Source organism: Pogona vitticeps, chromosome 10 (genome assembly GCF_051106095.1).
Source record: "Pogona vitticeps strain Pit_001003342236 chromosome 10, PviZW2.1, whole genome shotgun sequence".
Taxonomy (NCBI): Eukaryota; Metazoa; Chordata; class Lepidosauria; order Squamata; family Agamidae; genus Pogona; species Pogona vitticeps.
The window spans coordinates 10,942,866-10,967,971 of NC_135792.1; the positions used below are offsets into that span (position 1 = coordinate 10,942,866).

At 42.6% G+C, this 25,106-nt stretch overlaps 2 protein-coding genes across 4 annotated transcripts in view; one reads left to right on the top strand and one right to left on the bottom strand.

The window, feature by feature from the left end:
* The window catches only part of LOC110069791 (uncharacterized protein F13E9.13, mitochondrial), a 35,463-nt gene extending 33,182 nt beyond the window's left edge, over nucleotides 1-2,281 (bottom strand). Inside the window, exon 1 of one of the 3 annotated variants that reach the window (XM_072980882.2) lies at nucleotides 1,914-2,281. The gene's annotated coding sequence lies outside the window, so the exon portion shown is untranslated. The remainder of the gene's footprint in view (nucleotides 1-1,913) is intronic. The other 2 variants (XM_078380346.1, XM_072980883.2) reach the window with 2 other exon arrangements.
* CCNE1 (cyclin E1) lies at nucleotides 2,183-23,121 on the top strand. Its single transcript, XM_072980881.2, has 12 exons — nucleotides 2,183-2,303; nucleotides 3,150-3,201; nucleotides 3,440-3,530; nucleotides 5,287-5,355; nucleotides 13,185-13,330; nucleotides 13,430-13,565; nucleotides 15,912-16,058; nucleotides 16,589-16,684; nucleotides 19,121-19,255; nucleotides 19,357-19,468; nucleotides 21,495-21,652; nucleotides 22,529-23,121. The coding sequence occupies exons 2-12, from the start codon at nucleotides 3,188-3,190 to the stop codon at nucleotides 22,649-22,651; spliced, it is 1,227 nt and encodes a 408-aa protein (XP_072836982.2). The 5' UTR covers nucleotides 2,183-2,303; nucleotides 3,150-3,187; the 3' UTR covers nucleotides 22,652-23,121.
* Nucleotides 23,122-25,106: the final 1,985 nt, after the last annotated feature.

Consider the following 25,106-nt stretch of genomic DNA (forward strand, 5'->3'; position numbering starts at 1 on the left):
CCAATATAGAAATCATATACTGTAGACTAAATAACTGGAAGCAGGTGGAGGAACACCAAAAGAATCGTAGAGCCAAAATATAATGACTATTATGATGAAATAGTCCATTGGACTATTTCAGTGACGTGGAGAGGGGGGATATGCTGCTTGGGTAACAGCCTATCCTCCAAATTATTTTACCCAGCTTCATGCTCTGGAGAGGACACTCCAGCTTTGGATACAGCTTCAAAGTCCTCCATACAGAGCACAGTACCATAACTGAAGGTTGCCTATGATGATTATGATGACTATTACAATAATAAGTGCAAAGAAACAGAGAACAACAAAAGTGGAAAAATAAAAGATCTCTTCTGGAAGATCCAGGAAAACCAAAGGGAAATTTAAGTCTAGATTAGGAATGCTGAATGATTAAAAGGGAAGCGCACTATCAGACTAGGAGGAAATAAAGGTAAGGTGGAAACAGTATACAGAACTGAACAGCTATGCAGAATAGATAAAAACATGGCAGACTCCATTGAAGAGCAATCCTACCAAGGACCTGCGTATCCCACTCTGTTGGTTCTCCCTTTACTAGGCGTAACTTGGAAAAGTTCCAATTTTGACCTACAACTCCCAGAATCTAATAGGAACACAAGAGTTTTATTTAATGCAAAGAACCCTTTCACAGAGCACTGAATTAGCTTGGAGAAAAGAAGGTTCTGGCTGGGACAACTATACAAGGAACAACCTCAAAACAGTGGTTAGATGGTTTAAGGGGGGGGGGGTGTTCTTGCAGTTTAACATACTGTATTTCCCAGTGGCACAAAAGAGGAGTGGCTGGAACTTCAGGTATTAAAAGGTGCAAAGCACTGCCTGGACAGGTGCTTGTGACATCCCCAGGTGTATGTGTGTGTGTGAACTACCCAGCAGGAAACCAGCCAAAGGGCCAGCCCCCCCCCATCCTGGGCCTGTGAGGCTGCAAAAAAAAAAAAAAACCTAAGCAGGGCAGGGGATGCTGGTAGGTGTAGTCCAAAAGAGTAGTCGACATACTTCCTTTTGCGGGGCTATCTGAAGCAACATGTCTCCTACCTCTCTCTCCCCCCCCCCCCCATTTGTGGGCAACACAAATGAAACCCATTCTTTTAGAAACTTGAAGCAATACTTCTCCTTTGTCTCTCCCCTCCATCCCTTTCCCACTGGGCTGGGGATTCTGGGACTTGTAGTCCAAAGGAGCAATACTCAGACCAATGAAACCCATCCTTTTAGGAACCTGAAGCAATACTTCTCCTACCTCTCCCCCCCTCCATCCTTTTTCCACTGGGCAGGGGATTCTGGGACTTGTAGTCCAAAGAAGCGATAAGCCACACCAATGAAACCCATCCTTTTAGGAACCTGAAGCAATACTTCTCCTACCTCTCCCCCCCTCCATCCTTTTTCCACTGGGCAGGGGATTCTGGGACTTGTAGTCCAAAGAAGCGATACGCCACACCAATGAAACCCATCCTTTTAGGAACCTGAAGCAATACTTCTCCTACCTCTCCCCCCTCCTTTTCCCACTGGGCAGGGGATTCTGGGACTTGTAGTCCAAAGAAATAATACGCCACACCAATGAAACCCATCCTTTTAGGAACCTGAAGCAATACTTCTCCTACCTCTCCCCCCCTCCATCCTTTTCCCACTGGGCAGGGGATTTTGGGACCCTCTCGTGTGTGCGTGTGTGTGTGTGGGGAGAAAGAGAGTGATCTGAGGCAACGTCGCTTCTTTTCCCCCTCCCGCCAAAAAGGAGCGTCCCGAAGTTCCCGCTCAGCGGCGTCGTCCGCGGCGAGGCCCCGCCCCCCTCGGCCGTCCAGGCCCCGCCCCCCCTCTCCGTCTCTCTCTCTCTCTCTCTCTCCCCCCCTTCTTCTTTTCCGGGGGATCCGGCCTGGGCCGCTCACCTGGATGGCGGGTCCCGGGCCTTCTACCTGCCGGGCGCGGGGGGCCGGGGGGGGGAAGGAAATGGAGGAAGAGGAAGGATCCCGCCACCCAGTCTCCCTCTCTGTGGCCCCGACGCGCACCCGCGAGGCTTCAAGGGCCCCCCCTGGGCCCGCCCTGCGCGCAGGAAGGGAAGGGGAGAAAAAAAAGACCGCGCCGGCTGGCCCGACTCGGGTTCCGCTGCGCTGTGAGTAGGCGCCCAACCCAGGCCGGGCGCCGCGACGGGCCCGCCTTCCTGCGTCCCGACGCCTGCCCGCCAACGCCGCCACCACCCCCGGGGGGGGGGGCCCACAAGAGACTCCCTCCTCACACGAGAGCGCAGGACGCTCTCTCTCTCCTCTCTCTGCCTGCCGGTAAGGAGAAGCTCAGCAGCCCCCCCCCCCACTCAGACACACACACACACACACACACACACACTTACTTGACCCCCCACACACACACCTTTGGGCAGGGGCCACACGGAGACTTCTGCAGGGGAGCCTCGAAATGACAGGGTCTTTCCCCCCCCACGCCCCCACCCTGATTAAAATAAGTGGCGGGAGATAACCATGCTTAAGATGAAGTGTTTTTAATTGGGGGGGTAGGTGGTCTCTCCTCTTCCCCCCCCCTTGACTGCAATACTTGCCTTTTGGGCTAGCTCAGTATTGTAGAGACGTGGGGATGGGGGGGGGAAGGCCCACGTTTTGCATTGGGTTTTTTTTTGGGGGGGAAGAGAGAGGTGGTAATTTGTTTTGTATTGCACTGGTTTTGATTATTGGGGGGGACGGTTTGTGAAGTCAAGGGGGTAAATAAAGGTTTCTCATGATTACTTTTCTAGGATGATTTGGATGGGGGGGGAATAAGGGGGCCATTTTCTCTATTTGGTGTCTCCTGGAGCATGGGAGGTGAAAAAAATCGTTTGGGTTTGTGTGTCTCCTGCTGCACAATCCTTCTCTTTCTGGGCAAGGCTTTAGGCCTGGAAGTTTTAGGAAGTCTCTCTCTCTTCCCCCCCAATTCAATGTTTAAATCATCTTTGTTGTAATGTATAATGTATACTGTTCTCTCTTTCTTGCTATTTTACTTTGCAACTTTCCATCTTCCTGTGTATCATATTTGTTTCATTTTTGAACTTGAATCAGACCATTTTCAAACTATGCTTGTTTGAACTGGAAGCATTTAATGATGCTGCTCTGCAATTATTATTATTTTTCTTCTTTTAGGATCCAAGTCAGCCTTGTATTGACCTTTGCAAGCGACCATGCCCAGTGAGAGGTGAGTAGCATGTCTATCTGCTCTCCACCACCCCCTTTTTTTTGGCGAGGCCTGTTACAGAATTGTAGGCCTGGAACTCTTCAACAAATCCCAGATAAAACTCTTACGTCATGTATTCTTGCTCACATAGTGTTACTAGAGGAAAGAAATTGATCCACTTTTTAATATTAACAATTGGAATTATAAAAGCCATGTGCCTGGCATAAGATGATGAGTTCTAGTCTTGATCTCTTTGCAGTGATCTTAAGGATGTAAAAGCTTCCGCAGAGGGCCAGAGTACTGCTGACTTTGCTGTTAGAACTCGCAAAAGAAAAGCCGATGTCGTAATAGTAAGTGCACTATTGTAGGAAAGGAAAATAGTTTTCACTATCATTACCCCAATGAAGTCTTGTTGGTGTGAAGGTAAACATTTAATCCATCCATTTGAAGGATCTCCTTTTCTTCTGCTCTGAAATGTTCATTCTGTGAAATTAACTACTCAGGATGGGGTTTGACCACCCAGGGGTCTTATTTATAGTGTGCATTTGATACAGCATTCAGGTAGAATATTGGCTTGCCATCTACAGGCATCCTGTTGGTACATACTTCCACTCTTTTCTTCCTGGAAGCAGAGATAGTTAATGAAACCATGCTCAAGGGCCCATGGTTCAGTTAGCTACCTAGGTTTGTAGGGAGGGGCAAACAAGAATGATTGGGTGCATCATCTCATAAATGGTGAGTCAGGAGTGTTGGGTTATCAGAACAAGGTCATTGTCTCTTATTTAACCTTGGTCAAGTGCAGTGGTGCCTTGCTTGAGGAGGATAATTCGTTCCGTTCAAATCGCTGTTAAGCTAAATCCTCGCCAAGTGAAATGAAAAAGCCCATTGAAAGGCATTGAAAACTGGTTCAATGAGTTCCAATGGGCGAAATACCTCAGTGTCCAACAAAGATCCTCCATAGGGCAGCCATTTTCCAGTGCCTGTAATGTGAGGAATCTGTCCTAAAGCACAGCAGGAAGCCATTTTGCACAGCGGGCGGCCATTTTGAAACTCGTCAAGCGAAAAAGCGGTTCCCGAAGTAGGGAACCGATCAACATTAAGGGAAAAAAGGCCATTCAGTCATCGTTTAGCGATCGCAAAAAACTAATCGGCAAGCGATTTCCTCATCTAGCGAGGTAATCGTCAGGCAAGGCACCACTGTATTCCATTAAGCCAAGATCACAACTATGCGAAGAACAGTCCTTTTCTGTTTTTATTATTGCATTGCTTTTAAGAAAGGGCAGCAGTGATGGCTACTTGCCCCTTAGCCTTTGGCTAGGGATAAGTCTAGAAGCACACACTCAGATGTTGCTCCATTTGTCTTTGTGCTGGGTGGCTATGATTTTCCTTGGTTTTAGACCTCAGTATTTCCTGGCAGTCCTATTTGAAGATGCCAGGGATTGAATCTGGGACCTTTTGTATGTAAAATATTATCTGAGATCACCTCCCCAAGTTAAGAGGTGGGAAATTTAGGACAGGGCATATTTTTTTCACAGTTAAATTGTATAATTGCCATGAGATGCAGTGATAGCTACCCACTTGAGCAGGTTTAAAAGGACATAACATTTTTGTGGAGATTCCAAGTCATGGGTGAAATCATAGGCTATCAATAGCCAATAATATAACTCTGTATATAACTTCTAATACCAGAGGTATCGTGGGAAACATGAATGGAGGGGTACAGTTCCCTCTTGTTGGCATGTCTCCCACATGCAATTGGTTGGCCACTGTGTGGGCAGAATCTTGGATGAGGTGAGTCTTTGGTCTGATCTAGCATGGCTCCTCTGAAGTGTATGTTGTACCACTGGGCTATGGCTTTTTGCCACAGCTGCAAAAAGCTTTTACTGTGGACCTGGTGCAGCTGCAGGTCTGTCAGAACAGGGACTCAGTGTGACCCTATCCAAAATGATACAGTTCATACAGAGAAGCAAGCCCTTAGCAGTAATGGCTCATATGTGTAAGTGTAGCAGGTGCATTAATGTTTGAATTTATTCAGTGAGAGGTACAATCTCAGAGCTGTGTATTTCGTTGACTACTGGTTTTCTGAATTCCTTCTTTACTGTGTAGTTTTTACAAGATCCAGATGAAGACCTTGGAGAAATAGATATGACCAGGAAGAGACAGAATGAAAGCCAGGTAAAAATTGTTGGGATGCTGGTTTGGAACCTAGTAATAATGTAGTAGTAGTGAGTCTTCTGCCATCTTTAAAAACTTGACTAATTATGGCATGAACTTTTGCATGCTGGAGTCCACTTCATCAGAGATACAAAGTTATATCCTGGTTTGAAAATTTCCATTTTTTCTGGGGGAAAACGTTTTTTCTCAGAAAAAAATTGTATGTATGTAAAGTTGTCTAGACTGGATCGACTGAGAAATGGAAATTTCAATTCCCGCCCCCCCCCCCCCAGGAAAATGTTTTTTTTCACCTATTTTTGTTCTGGGGGAAAATGGAAATATTTGGAAATTTTATATCTGTGTCCTGGTTTGCATCTAAATATGCATGTTGGTTGGAGGGGGAGTAACTAGAAATAGTTATCGTATAGTGGTATTGTAATTACAACTTTATTAGGTTATAAAGTACCCTTTTCCCCCTAAAATAAGTCCTACCCCAAAAATAAGCCCCAGTTAAGTGAAGCCCCACCCTCCACCACTGTGCAGCAACCAGAAGATGATGACATGACTGTATTTGAATAAATGTAGATGGCTGTACATGGAAAAAAAAACATCCCCTGAAAATAAGCCCTAATGCGTTTTTGGAGCAAAAATTAATATAAGACCCTGTCTTATTTTCGGGGAAAGAGGGTATTAAATGTAAAATTCTTATAATAGATCATACATTCAAGTTGAGGTTTTTTTCTCTTGCTGCTGTTTATTGTTAGGAGTACATCACCGATTTGTCCTGTGAAAACACCTTATTAAAATGATGTTAGTATGAATCTAAATTTTCAGGATTCATGACTGCTGAGTGTATCTAAAAATTATAATTCAAAGTGATGATAGCTGATGTATATCTCTCCTATGGATATAAAAGCATGTGTATCACTAAGACATAATGTGATGCATAGTGTGCCAATTCACATACTGTAGGTGCTGAGGTATTGTTTGATAGAGTATTATTACCTAATTGTGTTTTATAATACATCTTTAACAAAAGCAAATGCAAACCCACTTTTTCAGTCAGTGGAGAATAAGAAGTTGCAGAATAAATAAGCAGACAAAATAGTCTTTAGCATTCTGCTGAAGGCTGTGCTCTTTGGTGCACAGCAAAGACTTCCTGGTTTCTTTGTATCTTCTAATATGAAATTTTGGACAGTTTGGTATTCATAGTTCAGTAACTAAATACAGTCTTGACCTTTGACAGTGTGCCCCAGACTCATCTAGATAGTCTTCCCTCCAGGGAGGAGGACACAGGTTGGTCCTTGGAGAACAAGGTCTAGCTTCAGCTTCCTTCCTCTCCATCCATACAAATCTCTCTCCCTCTGTGTGTGTGGGGGGGTGGTGGTCATGGTCATGTTATGCACAGGAACTTGAGTTTGTAGTATCCAAAGCCTACAGTCTTTAGACCCATACCCACACACAAGTGACATGGGGATGGGAGAGATGTCCCCATTCTGGAGGTGTCATAGAGAATTCCTCTCCCATTCATTGCTTCTGGGGGGGAAAGTAATTTAAATGAGGAGAAAATGACAAATTGGATGCAAGGGTTCATCCTCTGTCAGAACTCCCTATTACAGCTGGTAGGTGTTCTGTATCTCTGTGTGAGTTGTGGGTGAGACATAATATTGCCTCTCCTTTGCTCATTAATTTCTGTCAATCCAACACCTCTTTGCTATAAAGCAGAATATTTAGGGCAGATTTTTGTGACTCCCTACCATTTACTTCCAGCAGCCTTTTCTGCTAGTATATATTGGTGAGAATGCCAGACATGTTTGTACTTTTAATTTTAAAAAAACCTTCTTTTTCATTCCTGTGTTTTTGTTATACAGGACTATGCAGAACATATTTTCTTGATAGTTGGACATCTCTATGACAGTGTGAAATTTGGCTGGTGCTTGAAAAGAGGACCCCTGTTTTCTTTCTTGTGGCAGCATTCATTGGCGTGGTTAGAACTGTGAAAATAGTGATCAGGAAATGTATGTTTGTAGAGTGTAGGCTAAATCCAAAATGTGATGCTTTTTACCGATTACAGCAGCTGGAGGCTAATGCTGTCATAACAGATGGCCTTTGTTTGTTCTGTATTCTGTTTGCTGCCGTTGCCTATGCCAATTGTCAACCTGTTAAGGGTTTTCTGGATCTTTCCCTTTGCTGAAGGAATTTCTTTCCTTTCTGTCTTCATCTTTGCGCACTCCTTTAAAAAGGCAAAGTCCGAGCAAGGGAAAAGGTACAGTCTATCTTTCAAATGTGTCTTTCAACAGGTCCACTGTTCAGGGCCGGGTTACAGCTTCCTTAAGAATGTACAGCTCGCAGTGGCAAATCCCAATTTGCCACCATTTTGTGTGGGCAGCAGGCTTCATGTATGGCCATATTTGTGTTGAGTAGGATGGTGGTTTTCTGTTTGCCTTTGCAGACCGTTTTGCACAGCGTGTTGGTTATTTGAATTATTTGAACAGTGGTTGTATCTTCCCCTTTCACGTAGCCTTTTGGTAAAAAGTGCAAGAATCTCTATGATTATGGTCAGGATTTCCAAAGCAAAAGTTGTATGAAACATACGTTTGCATAAATGTTCTGGCCTTGGAGCACTTACTGAAGTAAAGCTGTCTCTCAGCCTCTGTTGCTGCGTAGAGAACATGGAAGCTTTTTTGTGTATTGTTCTAGTTATCTTGTATGTTCATGAAATCAACATTTTGGCAACTCAGCAGCAGCAGTTCTGTTAGTCTGTAGTGTGATATTCTGTAAGCCAAAAACCAGAATAATATTGTGTAGTTGCACGTGTCCAAGTGAAGTGGTGAATTACCAGTAGTTAATGTGTTACTATTTGTTTCCCTCATTATACTCTTGATTCATATGACTGGTGTGTGATGGGGAACACATGTATCAGCTTGTCAATTTGCTGATTTTTACACCATTGCACTTATGCCACTGTGACTAACCACTAGGATTCTGACCATCTTCTGGTATGAATTACCTGCAGCAGTTGACAAACATAGGTAAAGGTAAAGGTTCCCCTTGACATTTAGTCTGGCCGTGTCCGACTCTAGGGGGCGGTGCTCACCCCGGTTTCAAAGCCATAGTGCCAGCATTTGTCCGAAGACAGTTTCCGGGGTCACGTGGCCAGCACGACTAGACACGGAATGCTGTTACCTTCCCACCGAGGTAGTGCCTAGTCATCTACTCGCATTTTTACATGCTTTCGGATAGGTAGGTTGGCAGGAGCTGGGACAAGCGACGGGAGCTCACTCCATTGCTTGGATTCAATCTTACGATCTTGCTGGTCTTCTGACCTTGCAGCACAGAGGCTTCTGCGATTTAACCCTGCAACACCACCACGTCCCTGGCTGACAAACATAGCACACTATAAATTGAAAAGCAAGAGCAGCATAAGAATGTTGTTGTTTAGTTGTTAAGTCGTGTCCGACTCTTCGTGACCCCATGAACCAGAGCATGCCAGGCCCTCCTATCTTCCACTGCCTCCTGGAGTTCAGTCAAATTCATGTTGGTCCCTTCAGTGACACTTTCCAACCATCTCGTCTTCTGTCGCCCCCTTCTCCTGCATTCACCCTTTCTCAACATCACGGTCTTTTCCAGGGAGTCTTCTCATGAGATGGCCAAAGTATTGGAGCCTCAGCTTCAGGATAAGACTAGCACATATTATTAATAAAATAAAATATGTGTATCTCAATTGATGAATCACCTTGTGACATTCTCTTGTAGAGAAGTGCTGTTGTGTCTGCATACAGAAAACATGCTGCTTATTAGTGACTTCAGTCTAAACTAAGGGCAGAATTGCAGTACAGTTACCCTTTTATAAGATGAAAGGGCAATTGTGCCACCCGGCTGGCAGAAGCCAAGTGTTTCATCCTGCACCCATCTAGATCTTAAGGCAATTGGGCCAGGAATAAAGAGTCAAAAGTATTTCTCAAACAAGCTGTATTTATTAACACATAAACCTATTGCTTGGTAGGAAGCAGTAGAAGTTGAAACTGACATTAATTCTCCTAGAAACTATGGAGGGAAGTGGAAGTAGGAAAATATCAATGATGGTGTTTCCTCCACTGCATTTTCTGCCTTGCTTGTAATTATCTGTTACTTCATACACTCTGTCTAGTAGGCCAAAAGTTACGTCTAAAGGGCGAGCCCATTTTTTTTCAGATGATAAGCATTCATAAAATGAGTGTGTTCATCTCAATATTTTAATTCAGTGTGGGCAACTCCTTCTATCAAAATAGAAGACTGCAGATGATAAATGTATATTTTAATTAGCATTTTTTCATGACTAGCTTTGGCACGTTTTTCTGCATATAATACTTTCATGGTTTTTGGAACATCTTTTTGCAGCTAGGAAGTCTTGCTGCATTGTGAACAAGTGTGAGGATTTTCTGGTTTTCCTGAACCTACACTAAAGTCTTTATAGAATTGTACAAGCCTGTAACTTAGATGTTGCTTTCTTTTGTCTCTGTACCAGTGTAGTATCTCATACAACATTCGGACACAAAATTCATGTCCACTCTTCTCAGTTACGTAATCAGAGCGAATAAAAATTAGTGATACTTTAAAAATCAAATTGATTTAAATCACAGTTTTAATTAAAATAATCCATTTTTTTTTTCATTTAAATTGTCAGAAAATCTAGGGGTTTTTGGACAATTGTTAAGGTGAAGAATCTGTGGTTAGCCATGGGATTTCCAGATTTGGGGGGTGGACTAAAAATCCTGCAATTCTCTATTCTGGAAGTTGCGACTAACACATGAATGTGGTTCCCTTGGGAGAAAGGCTTAAAGTAGAAGGCTGGGTGGCCTGTCTGGGTCGACCTTTTTTTTAAGCTTCCTGTTCAGAAAGGAAGCTCCTAGAGAGTAGCGGGACAACTTCCTATCTGCAGACGAAACTAGGCAGGGCCAGGCCAGGCCAGAGAAACGCCTTCTAGCTTAGCCACATTTAGGTGTCTGTCAGGTGGAACTCCCAGAATGAAAAACTATGTGATTTGTAGTCCAAAACCTCAAAAAAATAATAATCTTATTCCTGTCTGTGGCCCTTCAGATTATTTTGGACTCCTAATTCCCATCCAAACCAGCCGGTATGTCTCATAGTGAGGGTTGGCAGGAATAGTATTTCATCATAAGCTGGACAGCCACAGGTCCTTTGCTCCTTCAGAAGAGATTTTCAGTATCTGTAGAGCTCCAGATTCAGAATCCAAACATCAACTTTTTTAAGCCATTGCCTGACTGAGGTTAAGCTCTGGCCATCTTGAGGGCACTGTGGCGTCCTACCAGTGCAGGTTCACAGTGATGTGAGAACAGTTAATTCAGGGACTGTATGTGAGCTAGATATCTGGCTGCAGGGTCTAAGGTTGGGAGTTCGATTCCCCTGCTGTGCCTCCTGAGAGATGAGACAGCCTGGGTGGCCTTGGGCAAGCTGCGCAGTCCCAGGGCGCCCCCTAGAGGAAGGGAATAGTAAACCACTTCTAAGTATCCTCTGCCTGGAAAAACCTGAAAAGGGTCACCATAAGTCATAGTTGACAGCAGATGATGATAATGATGATTATGGAGAATTGGCTCTTCATTTAACATCTTCACCGCTGGGAACCTTATTTTCCCTCCTTTGTTTTTCTTTAATATTAAGTGATATAAAGACAGAGCAAAGAAACAAAGGGGGAGAGGAAGCACCAGCAAAGGAGGCAGGAGGGACCGTTTGTTGACCTACAGATACACATATTTGGATATATAATAGTTAAAACAATACGTATTCTTTGTTTCACCAGGTCCCCTTAAAAATATGCCATGTAGCACATGACCAAGTTGTTTCATAGGAGACAACTCAGTTGAAAGTTGCTGAGGGATGAGTGGCTTAGGAGGAATGGGTTCGTAGTCGTTTAGTCGTGTCCGACTCTTCATGACCCCATGGACCAGAGCACGCCAGGCCCTCCTATCTTCCACTGCCTCCCGGAGTTCTGTCAATTTCATGTTGGTAGCTTCGCAGACACTGTCCAGCCATCTCATCCTCGGTCGCCCCCTTCTCTTCTTGCCGGCACACTTTCCTAACATCAAGGTCTTTTCCAAGGAGTCTTCTCTTCTCATGAGATGGCCAAAGTATTGGAGCCTCAGCTTGAGGATCTGTCCTTCCAGTGAGCACTCACGGTTGATTTCCTTTAGAATTGATAGGTTTGTTCTCCTTGCAGTCCAGGGGACTCTCAAGAGCACCACAATTCAAAGGCATCAATTCTTCGGTGGTCAGCTTTCTTTATGGTCCAGCTCTCACTTCCATACATCACAACAGGAAAAACCATAGCTTTGACTACTCGGACTTTTGTTGGCAAGGTGATGTCTCTGCTTTTTAAGATGCTGTCAAGGTTTGTCATCGCTTTCCTTCCAAGAACCAGGCATCTTTTAATTTCGTGGCTGCTGTCACCATCTGCAGTGATCATGGAGCCCAAGAAAATAAAATCTGTCACTGCCTCCATGTCTTCCCCTTCTATTTCTCAGGAGGTGATGGGACCAGTGGCCATGATCTTAGTTTTTTTGCTATTGAGTTTAGTCATGCCTAAATATGAAACCAAATTCTTGAAAGCCAGGCAGATGTCAGTTGAGACAAAGTGATATTTAGAAGTTTTATCCAGCAAGGAACCTGTTGGGTATAACTTCTAAATATCATTCAGTCTAAACTGACATCTGCCTGGCTTTCAAGATCTTGGTTTCATATTTAGTCATGACTAACTCATTACTCCCAAGCTACTCTCAGTTCTGAGTTTCCCATAAGACAACTTGGTTATGTTGTACATGGTGAATTGGTCGAGGTGAAACAAATAGTACCTACCATTTCAGCTAAGATTACACACAGGGCTGTGGTTATTAAAAACCTGAAACTTTGGAGGAAGCCGTTTTCAGAAAACCTTAAGCGTGGATATGTAGCATGTCTGTACAATTAAAACATGAGCAACTTTGAAGCTCTGGTTTTTTAAAAAAGTTATTATATTTCTTTATTCATTTTTATTTTGTTGTAGAATGTAGCTACATTTATACCACAGTTGCAAAATATATGCAGCTTTAGCTGCTGGCTTGAGGTTCCCAGTGCTTGGGTTGGTTGGTTTTACTTCTCCCCTTAGCAGTCAAGTTACCTACTTCACTTTCTTTTTGGCATGCTATGTTCACATGAGTATAATTTTCCAGAATGCACAATTTCAGAATGCATAGACTAGAACCTGGGTGCCATTGTGCAGTTGGCATTTCCACTTTTCCACGTAGACTTTCTGTACTATAATTCTGAAGCAATTTCATGCCTTTTAAGTCTATCGTGTACATGCTTTAAGTGGTAACAGTCCTTTAGAATAAAGCAGCCAGAAGTTTTTTCTTTTTGTGTTCATTACCCGAGGAGAAAAAAGGTAACTGTTTTGGACTCCCATCTGTTTTCTCCCACCTGAAGTCCTAATCCCTCTGTTTCTTGATTTCCACTATCAAGGACCTCACCATCAGGTGGGAAATAGACAGATGGGATTTCAGAACCGAAAGCCAGTCTTCCTTCATGCGAAATGTTTATTTGTCTGACAGAATAAATGCAGTGTTTCAAGAGTTCTTTTAAGAAGACCACTTGCTGCTTGGGTGGCAGTTTGTTTCTTCCCTTGAAGCAACAACAGCTTTTTAAAAAAGGAATTGTGAGAAGAAATCACCATATAGCTGAACACAGTGGTAGAAACTGTGCGAGAGAGAAAATCGTCCTTTTGACTTTTTGAATGCATCATATGGAGGATTAGCTGTTCAACGAACATCTTTACCATTGGAAAACTTAAAGTCCCTCCTTTGTTTTTCTTTCAATAGCCATCTTCAAATCATGATGCATGCACATTTCCACATATGCTGATCCCAACACCAGACAAAGAGGATGATCTGGGGAGTCCACACTTCTCCTCATTCATGCACCAAAGCTTTATTTCAGCTAGAGATTCACCATTGCCTGTCTTGGGGTAACTTCTTTTTTTTCTTATTTCATAGTCTACAACTTTATTCTTTTCTGGCAAACTTAACCTGTTATATACCCTTTCTCTCTTTTTTTTTGTTTGCAGCTGGGCGAATAGGGACGAAGTATGGAAAAGCATGATCAACAAAGAGCAGAAGTATATGAAGGATAAACTATACATGCAAAGGCATCCACTCTTGCAACCTAAGATGCGGGTAATTCTTCTGGACTGGTTAATGGAGGTAAGATTCTCTTGTTCAGCTGACTTCTGAAGATAAATATTCACCAGTGAAAGACTGTTGATCAGATTGTCTGGATAGGAAGATTAAGGACTTGATAAATTAGGATTCCTAGCCTAAAACAGGAGGGTGGGTTTTTTTTAATCCTCTTAGTGTTTGCTGAACTACAGTCCCTGTCATTTCTTGCCACTGGCTTCGCTGGTTGGGGTTTCGGAATGCACTAGTCTCTGATCTAAAAAGTGTAACATCAACAAAAGAACTTTATGCAGGACTCAAAGCTTGAAACTTCAGGTTTTAACCATGAGGTGTGCTAGTTGAAAGAGAAGCAAAAGAAGTGTTGTTAGGTAATAGGAGTTGAAAAGGCCTGGGTATGATCTGTTTTTCATCATCTGAGAGAATAAGCAGAAAATGAGTCCTTGGCAGTGAGTTGGATCCGGAGAGGAGAAGATTGGAAATTCCCGGAAGAGCAGGAATGCAGGGGGGACGGGACCCAGCGATGCCATCTTCCCCACCCAGTCCCCAGCTTTATGAGAGCTTCTAAGAATCAGGCAAAATACCTACCAGCAAGACTTCTAATGAAATCATGCAAATTATAGAAATCCAAGAACAGTAGTATATTTTACAAAACAAAGGCGTCATAGAGAAACAAATGGGAAGGGTTAAGGAGCTTGAAACAGGAGTTGAGATAGTGGGTGAGGCAAACACTAGAATCACAAAAGGCGCAGTGCTGATATGGTGATAATTGGATTGCATTTGGGAGTGGAGAAAGACTGGATTAGCCTATCTGAGATCTCCATTGCCCTGAGCATTTGCAAAGGCTGAGTAGCTGAGGAGCCCCAGTGCCTGGAGCTGTGAGCATTTTTTCAGGGTGACTGCCAGAGTCAAGGGAAAATGAGGTGTCAAAGAGAAAGAAAGGTGACCTGCAAGCAAGCCATATTGTTAACGGGATTAATACATCTAGTTAGTTAATCCAGTTCAAATTGTAGAATTATTTTGCCTGTCATAACACCATGGCTCAGGATTATTCTGGTTTCCCCAAAGTTTAGGAAAATAGTGGTTTGCAATTTATATCGGTTTCCTTTAAAGTGTCATTAAGGGCTGTTAATAAGGAAGAAGGGGATGCTCAGTGTGGTGTAATGGATTGAATGAAGGACTAGGACTCTGGAGACCTGGGTTTGAATCCCTGCTCAGCCATGGAAACTGATTGGAGGAGTAGAACTGGTAAAGCCACTCTTTAAATATCTCACTTAACTTGGAAACCCTAGTAGGGTTGCTGTAAGTCAGTTCCAACTTCACAGCACAGAATGCACGTGTAACAAAAGGAAAGAGGGAGGAGATGAAAACTTATTTCGTCCTTCTGTTAATTACCACTATAGTTATTCTCTCCTCCTTCCCTTGACCATGGTTTCTTCATATAGATGCCTTTCTATACTCCACTCTACCTTTTGCACTTTGTTCTGGTGGGGCTGCTACTTAGTGTTGTGCTGAAACCGGAGGGACTTCCTTCCTTTCCCCATAGAGCTCTGTGAACTGAACTTTTCTGTGTTGTCTTGAGATGGGCCAGTCTCAAAAGAAAAAGCAAATCTGTTCCAGATTCCCGGTTATCCATGAAAACCTCAGTAGGCTTAGCAAAACACCTTTAAAGCACCTTCAGTTTGTGCTTTAAAGAATAAACAGGAGAGCCTATCTCTCATCGATTAAGGGAATGTATGCCTAATGTATAATAATAATAATTTATTGTCATTGTAAGTATATACACATACAATGAAATTCACATAGTATAGCATAATAGGCTGAAATTCTGTTGCATGTTAGAGATGTAACATTTCCAGAAATGTTGAAGCCATATAAAACAGCTTTGGAAAAAAGCAGAAAAAGGCTTTTCTTTCCATTTTTTTCCCATGCCTTCCCATCTCTAGGCAAGGTGTAGTCTCAGCTAGAAATGTAAAATTCCCAGAAGTCTTAAAGCTATATATAAAATGGCTTTGGAAGAAAACTGGAAAAATTGGAGTGGGGGGGGGGGGAGAGGGTTTTTTATTATTATTTTTTTCCAAAAGTCATTTTATCTGGCTTCAAAATTTCCAGAAATTTTACATCACAGTTATACAAACTGTGTAAATTTTAGCAGTGAATTGCTGTACATTAAGCAATTTCCATAAGTATTATCTTTTGCATACCCAGTGTGCAACAGATAATACCTATGGAGATCTCCTAAATTATGGTGATTCTCAACTGAATGTTGCACCTTTTGCCTAACTGCAACAGGATTTTGCCCAACGCGTTCCCATTATAACCGAATGGTTACTGAATAATGCTATAACGTGGGATAACATTTTTACCTGGTTGCAGGTTTGCGAGGTCTACAAGCTTCACAGAGAGACATTTTATTTGGCGCAAGATTTCTTTGACCGTTTCATGGCAACGCAACAGAACATTGTCAAGACGCTTCTGCAACTTATTGGCATTTCATCGTTATTCATCGCTGCAAAACTTGAGGTAAAATGAAGACCAGGCTGCATCACCATCTCTGTGATAAACCCTATTGATCATATTTGACCCGTTGAAGGCCAGATTTGGCTTCAGGACCTTAGTATCCCACCCATCCACTTCCAGTTTGAAAGAATAGTTGAGTCCTTAATAAATATTGACGCTACAAAGAATGTGTTTCAAATGAGCCAAGAGGACTTGGAAAAGAGCAGTTTTATGTATTTTTCACATACATTTTAAGAGCAGCCCCTATTGCATGGCTGCATTGTAAGTTGGAAGAGGCTATGATCCTTGACAGATCTCTGTTGCTGACAGTAACTGTGATATGTGAATTTGCTATTGCATTATGTTTGCAGTTATTGCTTGCCCTGATTGATCGGAGCTCAAGAAATCTGTCTCTCTCAAAGTAATTCTGTTAACCCAAAACGTAGACATTGAAAGCTGTCAAGTGTCTGAAACCATCTGGCTTTGCCATTTTCTGCTATTCTAAACACCGCAGTTGACAAATATAGTTATGTCTTTTTATTTCTACGTTTCAGGAAATCTACCCTCCGAAATTGCATCAGTTTGCATACGTTACAGATGGCGCTTGCACAGAAGAAGAGATTCTTAGTATGGAACTCATAATTATGAAGGTATGTACGATTCTGTATGTGTGTAATAAGATTAAAAAAGAAGAGTGGTCTTAACCGACCAGATAGGCGGGATATAAATAAAATAAATAAATAAAAATAAGAAGAAGAAGCGACACTATTTAAGGAAGCATTCTGCTTTTAAAAACCTTCACACTCGATGCTAGGGAATTCCAGTTATAGTTATATTTCTAACATCTTTTACCATTGGCCATGCTGGGTGGGGGCTGATGGAAGATGATAGCCAACTTTTGAAGGGCAGAGTAGGCTTCCCGTCATCAGTTCTACAAGAAGAAACAGATTTTTGTTGAGGGATACAGTCCCTTTTGGGGGTACATTCTGGTGATCCTTGGGGTTTCTGGGCTACCCATGAAGGCCCTTCTTTCTTCATTTTCATGATGGGAACCATAGGGTCGAGGATCAGACATGGGTCAAAAGTACCCCATTCCTGTTTCTAAGGCATCTTGGCTCTCCAGCTCTTTTTGTCTGCAGCTTCTGGGAGCCCCACCCACCCTGGCAGTTCTGAGGAACTGTAAGCTAAGATAGTTGGAGCCCGAAGCTTCCATATCCTGGCTTTTCATAATGTGGTCTGATGTGGTGAGCTTACCCATTGTCATGCCTTAGATCAGCGATGGTGAATCTATGGCACGCGTGCCACAGCTGGCACGTGGAGCCTTTTCTCCTGGCATGCGAGCTGTAAGTCGCCGGATCGCTACTCACACCCTCCCGGCAGCCAAACCTGAGCAGGTGGCTGCAGTCGCGGTGCTGGTGCCCAGACAGGCGGCAGGTCAGGATCCGGAGCAGCTGGTGCTGGCAGTGGATACGGAGTGGGGTCTCGAGGCACCTTTGTGCCTTGGATTCTCCCTTCCACCGCCACCAATTCCAGTTCACCACCACTGCCCTAGATGAATCCAGGTTAATAATTCTGTTTTCCATGACTATTCTTTATAATAACTCTGGATGGAAGTCTGCTCATTTTGAGATTTCTTGGATAGCTTAGTTGATCAGCAAAGGCTCTGGGTTACTCCTGGTAAAGAAGTGCAGGGCGTGTACTCTTGTAATACATTCTTGTTAGTTCTTAATGGCAAGAGCATGAATTAATGGCCTCAAACCAAGAGGAATTATTTCCTGACCGTTCATTGCCAAACCACAGTGTTGAAGATATTTTTAGAAGTTGCAAATTCAATTCAGATACATCTTTGTGCATAAATATAATGAAACAATTTATAAACACGTGCCATGTTCTTGTATACAGATCAGCAACATGCAGATATGTATCAATTGTCAAACCAAAGCCAACATCTAAATTCTTTGGTTACACTGGGAAAGATAGAATATAACTTACCCGCCTTTCGGAAATGGTCAACACTCCAGCCTCTCAGATAGGCTGTACTGCTAAATACTAGTTTACATAAATGCATTTGTCGGTTGACAGTATAGATCTGTTCTAAACCCTTCTTGAGAAACTAAAAAGTTAGTCAGTTACACTAGGTTAGGTTACTTTTCAGTACACACTCCCTGTAACTATGGAATTTAGCAGTTTGTATATTTCTGTGTGTGGCAAATTGCTAAATGCTCAGCTGTATTTCATTGGGAAATTGTGCACTTTTTTTACTGTATTTAGAAGCATAAATTAATCTGTATAATCCAGAACCTAGAATTATTGTTGCTACATACTCCCTGTAAGACTCTTATATATGAAATATTATTTTTATATGAAATTATCTTCCCTGCCATCTCAATCCTTTTGTTATTGCAGCATCCATAAGGGGTTAGGCTAGGACTGGCTTACTGTGTCATTCAGTCTGATGGCTTTTTGAGTTTAGATCTCATGCTACAATGATTCCCCATTCGTATTTAATATGTGGCCGTATTTGACTATATAGTGTGACAACAGAATTGCAGTTGACATTAGGTGTCCCTTAATTCTTGCATGTTGGTGTAAATTGGTGTTTGGTTCAACAGATGTGATTCAACTAAAACTCTCAGAATTCCTGAACATTGACTATGATAGTTGCCTCTTTGAGTTGATTCAGTAGCATAAATGCCTTTTGAAGTGACAGCTGGATATCTTCCATCCTTGGTTTTGAAAACTAAGCAGGAAGTATTTCCAGTGTCTGTGCATTAGAATTAATTTATATAGATCTGTACATGCCAAATCGCCATGAAAAATCATGGCACGTTCTAGTGCTCCACCATTCATTTGCTGTAGGTACTTAGATCTGTGTGAATTTAGCTGTCTTATAGATGGGGGGCGGTTACGTGAGACATGGCTTGCTGTAACAGGACCTATTACAGATCATTTAGTCCCAGGCTATGTTATTAATTCTTAACGAAACTGCTGTCATGTTGGTAGAGAAAAAGCAGACATAGGCTGTGTGCTTACCTTAGATTCTAAAGAAGTCAACTTTATTCCCTGACATGCACATTCTTTTCCAGGCACTCAATTGGAATTTGAGTCCTCTTACAGCCGTGTCCTGGCTAAATATATACTTGCAAGTTGCGTATTTAAATGAGTTCTATGAGATGTTGCTGCCACAGTATCCTCAACAGATATTTGTGCAAATCGCCGAGGTAAGGATAGCTACAATGATGTCACCTTTATCCTGTCTTAAAGGTGGCCCTGTTGCCTTAAAAAGTGTCCTCCCCTGAGCTTTCTGTTTTTTTCTCTGTAGCTTCTGGATCTCTGCATTCTGGATGTTGGCTGTCTGGAATATACATATGGGATTCTAGCTGCTTCTGCTTTATATCACTTCTCCTCTTGTGAACTGATGCAGAGGGTTTCAGGTAAGCAGCATTTGGGGGAAAAACACTAGGTTAAGTAAAGGCTTGCTTTGCAAATAGGAGGGGCCTCTAATCGTCCAAGTAATGAATTAAAATCCTGGATCACTCCGTGGCTTTGTTGAATCTCGAAAAGGTTATTTATTCATTTGATTTGATTTGTACCCCGCCCCTCTAGACAGCGTCTACTCGGGGCGGCTAGAAACAGGTTGAGCTTTGGAGTTCTGCAGAACTCTGATTCAGGCATAGCTGGCACAAAATTGGGATGGGGTGAAGCAAAGGTTTTTTAAAAAAACATCTGGCCAGATGGTGATGGTCAGTCAGCCTGCAAGAACAAGATGAGATTTGTAGATTCAGTGAAAACATCTCTGCTCACTGTAGACAAAAGCCTGGCTGTGACCTCTATAGATCTGCCTGCCATTTTGGGTGACTGTCAATGGAGACCTTGATGCTTCTGTTTTTTACTCAGATGTTACTCTCCGCTGCAACATACAGTAGTGGAGGGGGAGGGCAGGGTAGTAGAGTGACACTGAGCCTTGCCACCATCTTAGAAATCTTTCACAGCACTTTGTAGTGCCAGATCTCTGGCCTCCAAACATTGCAAGGTGACACATCTCATGAGATTTCACCTGGCTTGGCCCTACGTAGAAAGAGACTGGCCATCGAAACCCTGGCCTTTTTCTGACTGCATTACCCACGCATTGGCTCCCCTTGTTTTGGAGGTCAGGAAGATGTGTTAACTTCCTGTCTAGGGCTTAGACACCATACTTAGGCCATTCCTGATTTGGCTTTCATGGCCTAACAGTCTCTTTTTGTAAGAAAAAAGAAGTGTAAAGTTTTTGTGTGAGTTCTCCCAATGATGTGTTTGCTCTGTTTTTCACAATACATTCCTGGTGGAGGCTGGGATGGAAAAGGAATTCCTGGAAATCATGCCTGTCTAGCTTGGCACAACCAAGGTCAGCAGCCACTAATAGCCAATTGGCTTCATGGGGGTAAAAAGGTAAAGGTTCCCCTTGACAATTTTTGTCCAGTCGTGTTCAACTCTAGGGGGCGGTGCTCATCCCCGGTTCCAAGCCATAGAGCCAGCGTTTTCTCCGAAGACAATCCGTGGTCACATGGCCAGTACGACTTAGACACGAAACGCTATAGCAACAGAAAATGAGCACCCTCGTTCCCAATACGTTGCTGTCTTTATGTCCTGCAGTAAAAGGATAATTCGTGTTTAACTGACATTGCAGTCTTGACTGCATCATACAAATTAGCCTGACAATAATAATAATAATAATAATAATAATAATAATAATAATAATAATAATAATAATAATAATAATAATAATAATAATAATAATAATAATAATATAGTGGTGCCTCGCATAGCGATAGCTTTGTTTTATGACGAAATCGCTTTGCGATGCATTTTTTGCGATCGCAAAAGCAATCGCTTTGCAGTGTTCCCTATGGGGGAATTTCGCTTTGTGATGATTGCAGGGAAGCGATCGTCGCAAAGCCCCCATTTCTGCACAGCTCATCGGCGGTTTCAAAATGGCCGCCGGGAAAAAACCATGGCTGCCCGTTGTGTTTAGGGATGGATTCCTCGCTTTAGAGGCACCGAAAATGGCGGCACTATGGAAGATCGTCACTCAACGGTGAGCTTTAAGCCCATAGGAACGCATTGAAGGGGTTTCAATGCGTTTCTATGGGCTTTTTAATATCGCATAGCGACATTTTCATTCTGCAGTGATTTTTGCAGAACGATTTAACGTTGCTATGCGAGGCACCACTGTAGTAGTAGTAGTAGTAGTAGTAGTAGTAATAACAATAATAACAATAATAATAATAAAAGAACTGCAAAGCAGCAGTCCAGCATAGTGTGATATTGAATTCCCAACCTCTGGCCAGGTAGAGGTGCCTACCTGAACCACTGAGCTATCCAGCAAGTATTACAGGTCGACAGATTTTCTGCTGTCTATACCTGAGAAGAGTTCCAGGAAACTGAAACCTACCTTGCTTGTAACTTTTGGCTTTTCTGTAGGTTATGAATTGTGCGACATAGAGGACTGTGTGAAGTGGATGGTTCCTTTTGCGGTGGCCATCAAGGAAATGGGGAGCACCACAGTGAAACACTTTAGAGGAATTCCTGCGGAAGATTTGCACAATATACAAACGCACATAAACTCCTTTGAGCTGCTGGTAAGTGCTGCACTGAGTGATATAATCTCATTGGCAAAAGTCATCTGATTTCTGCAGAGCCTCAGAACATATTTTTGAGCATAAAGAGCTGGAAATACACTGTGGAGTACTTTGTTAACCTTGTGACTTCTACAGCTAGCTGCAAGTTAAGCATATTGTTAATGCAGCAAATGTCTGTGGTTTTTTTAATAAAGGAATGTGCAGACTATTAACTATGGGGAATAATAGTTCCCGGATGTAATTTTTAATACTTAAGCCTGGACAGTTACATTCTCAGGAGTGATTCTTACTTTGTTTGGTCCCTGGATGTGCTTATACAAATCAGGAACATACATACCTATCTTTTTGACACCTAGTCTTTTAAAATGCGAGTAAGCAACTTCTGTTTTTCCAAGTACCGTATTTTTCGCTCCATAAGATGCACCTTTCCATAAGACGCACCAATTTTTTTAGGAGAAGAAAACAGGAAAATATAATCTGTTTTCTTCGCTCCATAAGACGTACAGACTTTCCACCTCCCTGTTTTGTGGGGAAAAAAGTGCGTCTTATGGTGCGAAAAATACGGTATATATTTTCACCATAGCCAGTAAATGAAGTATGATTGAAAATGCCGTCTGTGTCAGCTCATGAAGGGCCACTGAGATGTTTAAAATATATGAGGGGCTGTAGTCCTTTTCTGAAGACTATATTTTAGGAAGGTCACTGTCAGGCAGTACAAGAATGCGGGTCCTTCACTTCTGCTGCAGCTCTTCATGTGTTTCTTTGTGGTGAGCCACTTGCCGTAGGTTTGCACTTGCCACTGAAAAACAGTGCAGGTCCTCTGCACACATGTGACAAAGCATTTGATCCTTGGCTCCTGCCGTTCTTCTCTTCTAGGACAAAGTTCAAGCCAAACAGGCCAGGCTGGCTGAGAAAAACAGAAGCTCTCCTTTGCCGACAGGGGTCCTTACCCCACCTCAGAGTAGCAAGAAGCCGGCTCAGACCTCCAAACCCCTGTAACTCGGGAAGCTGCCCAGCCTGAAGACCTCTTGGTTTGAAGTGCCTTTATTATCATCCTTCCTCCATGAGGCTGCCAGCAATGGACTGAAAAAAATTTTTTAACAAATTCTCGAAAAGGAAAGTGCTTGTTAACCTTTTTTTTTTTTTAAATGGAAGAAACTTGCATTATGGAAATTATTTTTATTTAACATTTGCTACTAAATGAACTGTTTTGAGTACATCCATCCATCCGAAATAACAGGCATTTGCTTGGATTGCTGCTAAGGATGGGGATACTCAGGGAGTGGAGCGGGGGGGGGGGGGAGAGAGAAGGGGGTTGTGCCCTCAGCTGTTCTGCTGCAGAAAAGAAAGCTCATTTGAGCAGCTGTGGTTGCTGATCCTTTTCTCAGACCTTTTTAGTTTACAACTTGATCTTTGTTATAAATGCTCTTATGTGTCTATGATTTTTAAATAAAGTGCTGTCGTCTGTGCTTTGTGTAGTCTTTTCATATTTTTAAAACTCTGCAAGAGGGAAGACAGCATTGATAGGGTCATTTTTTTACTTCCACACACAGGAAAAAGGATCCTTTTTATAGTGCCACTCATGTACATAATGCATTACAAAGTATGAGAAGTCTATAGGTAAAGGTTCCACTTGACAATTGAGTCCAGTTGTGTCCAACTCTAGGGGCCGATGCTCATCCCTGCTTGTAAGCTGAAGAGCCGGTGTTCGTCCGTAGACACTTTTCTGTGGTCACGTGGCCGGCATGACTAGACATGGAACGCCGTGACCTTCCCACCGTGGTGTTACCTATACACCTACTTGCATTCGCATGCTTTTGAACTGCTAGGTTGGCAGGAGCTGGGACAAGCAACAGGAGCTCAGCCCGTTGGGCAGATTCAAACGGCCGACCTTTCAATCAACAGCCTAATGGCTCAATGGTTTAACCTGCAGCACCACCAGCATCCCTGTGAGAAGTCTTTATCTTTTACCTATTCCCAGCTAAGAGAGAGAGAGACTGTTGCAGAGGGGAATGGCTTTGTTCAAGGTTGTGATGGTGATAAGATCCGTCTCCCATCGTTTGCCTTGAGTGGTGGCCCATCTAGCTCCTCCTAGAAAATTACAGCTAATGGTTTAATTGTGGATATAAAATCTAGCCTCTGTAATGTAACAAATGTGTGACAGGTTAAACTAGCAGTGGAACACATCAGAGAGAATCCATTCTACTCTGCTCCATCTTATCTGCGCAAGGAAATGGAAGTGATGAAGAATGGGAGCTGCCTTTCAGAAACAATGTGTGTTTTTGAACCATAGTATCATTTTTTGTAGATTATAAAACACACAGTGCATTACCATTGTTGTTCATCCTGATCCACAAGGCAAGATTTAGCTGAAACGTAGTTGCGTTTTACAAAATATCAGCAATCTGCTGAGAAAGATAATTTGATATTATTAGATGTTCTGGAGCCCTTTGGAAGCAACATTTTGGAATATGCCTTTCCTTTGCAGTAAAGAAATAATGCAAGAAGCACAGGTTTTCCTGGTTCAACCAGTATTCTCATTAGAATAGCTGCTCCTTGTATCTAAGAAACACCTGACTCTCAAAAGATGGCTGAAAATTCCATGATAGAAATAGCGTAAATGTAAAATTAGTTTTACTATTTGTTTTATTACCAACTTAGTAGCAGCAATGGGTATAAAAGGCTGGGCTTACATCATACTCAAATTCAGATAAATTTCCAGCTGATGTTTACTTTGTGGACTTTATTTTTTGGTAGAGATGAGAGTAAAGTTTATACATGATTCTTAATTTCAGATGACCACATCACATTAAATCAGCAATTGTTCCTTCAGAAAGGGGTACTTTTTGCCCCCCTCTAAATTATCTCTCGGATTTTATGGGATAATAAAAAATGATTCGGTTTCTCCCGCTCAAAGGCCAGACCCTCTAGCCTTAACCAGCACTCTTGTCTAGACAAAGCTACTGCTGTGTTGCAGCCATATGGAAGAATAACAGTCCCAGCGGATGGATATGAGATAAACATCTATTCCCTCCTCATTTAGATATCCTGGCTTGATATGGCAAGAGTTTCAGAGCAGTGATGAGAATGGGTTAAGTTACTATGCATTTTCCCTGTGCTTGCTTGCTTCTCATTGCAACATTTCCTGAATACAACCTGGGGGATTTATTGTTCTGAGAATTCAGAGCAATAAAAGATATAGAAGCCCCTAGAGTGGTTGACCGTTTTTGCTCTGCTTTTGCCCTGATGTCTTCAGCTTACACTGAGGTTACACAATTGGAGATCTAGAAGGACCACTTAGTCCACCATGTAAAGAAACCAGATCATACCAATGAAAGGCTGTCCAGTTGTACTTCGAACACCTCCGGAAGGGAGCATCAAACATTCTCTCAGTAGCTTCTCAGCTCTTTGTCCTGATCAAGGTGGGCAGTTCTGTCTCTTGAGCGGGTCAGTC

Coding starts and splice junctions, on each gene's coding strand:
- CCNE1 (XM_072980881.2), top strand. Junction 13,566..15,911: donor TTCTGGACTGGTTAATGGAG/GTAAGATTCTCT, acceptor ACCTGGTTGCAG/GTTTGCGAGGTCTACAAGCT. Junction 19,256..19,356: donor TATTTGTGCAAATCGCCGAG/GTAAGGATAGCT, acceptor TTTTCTCTGTAG/CTTCTGGATCTCTGCATTCT.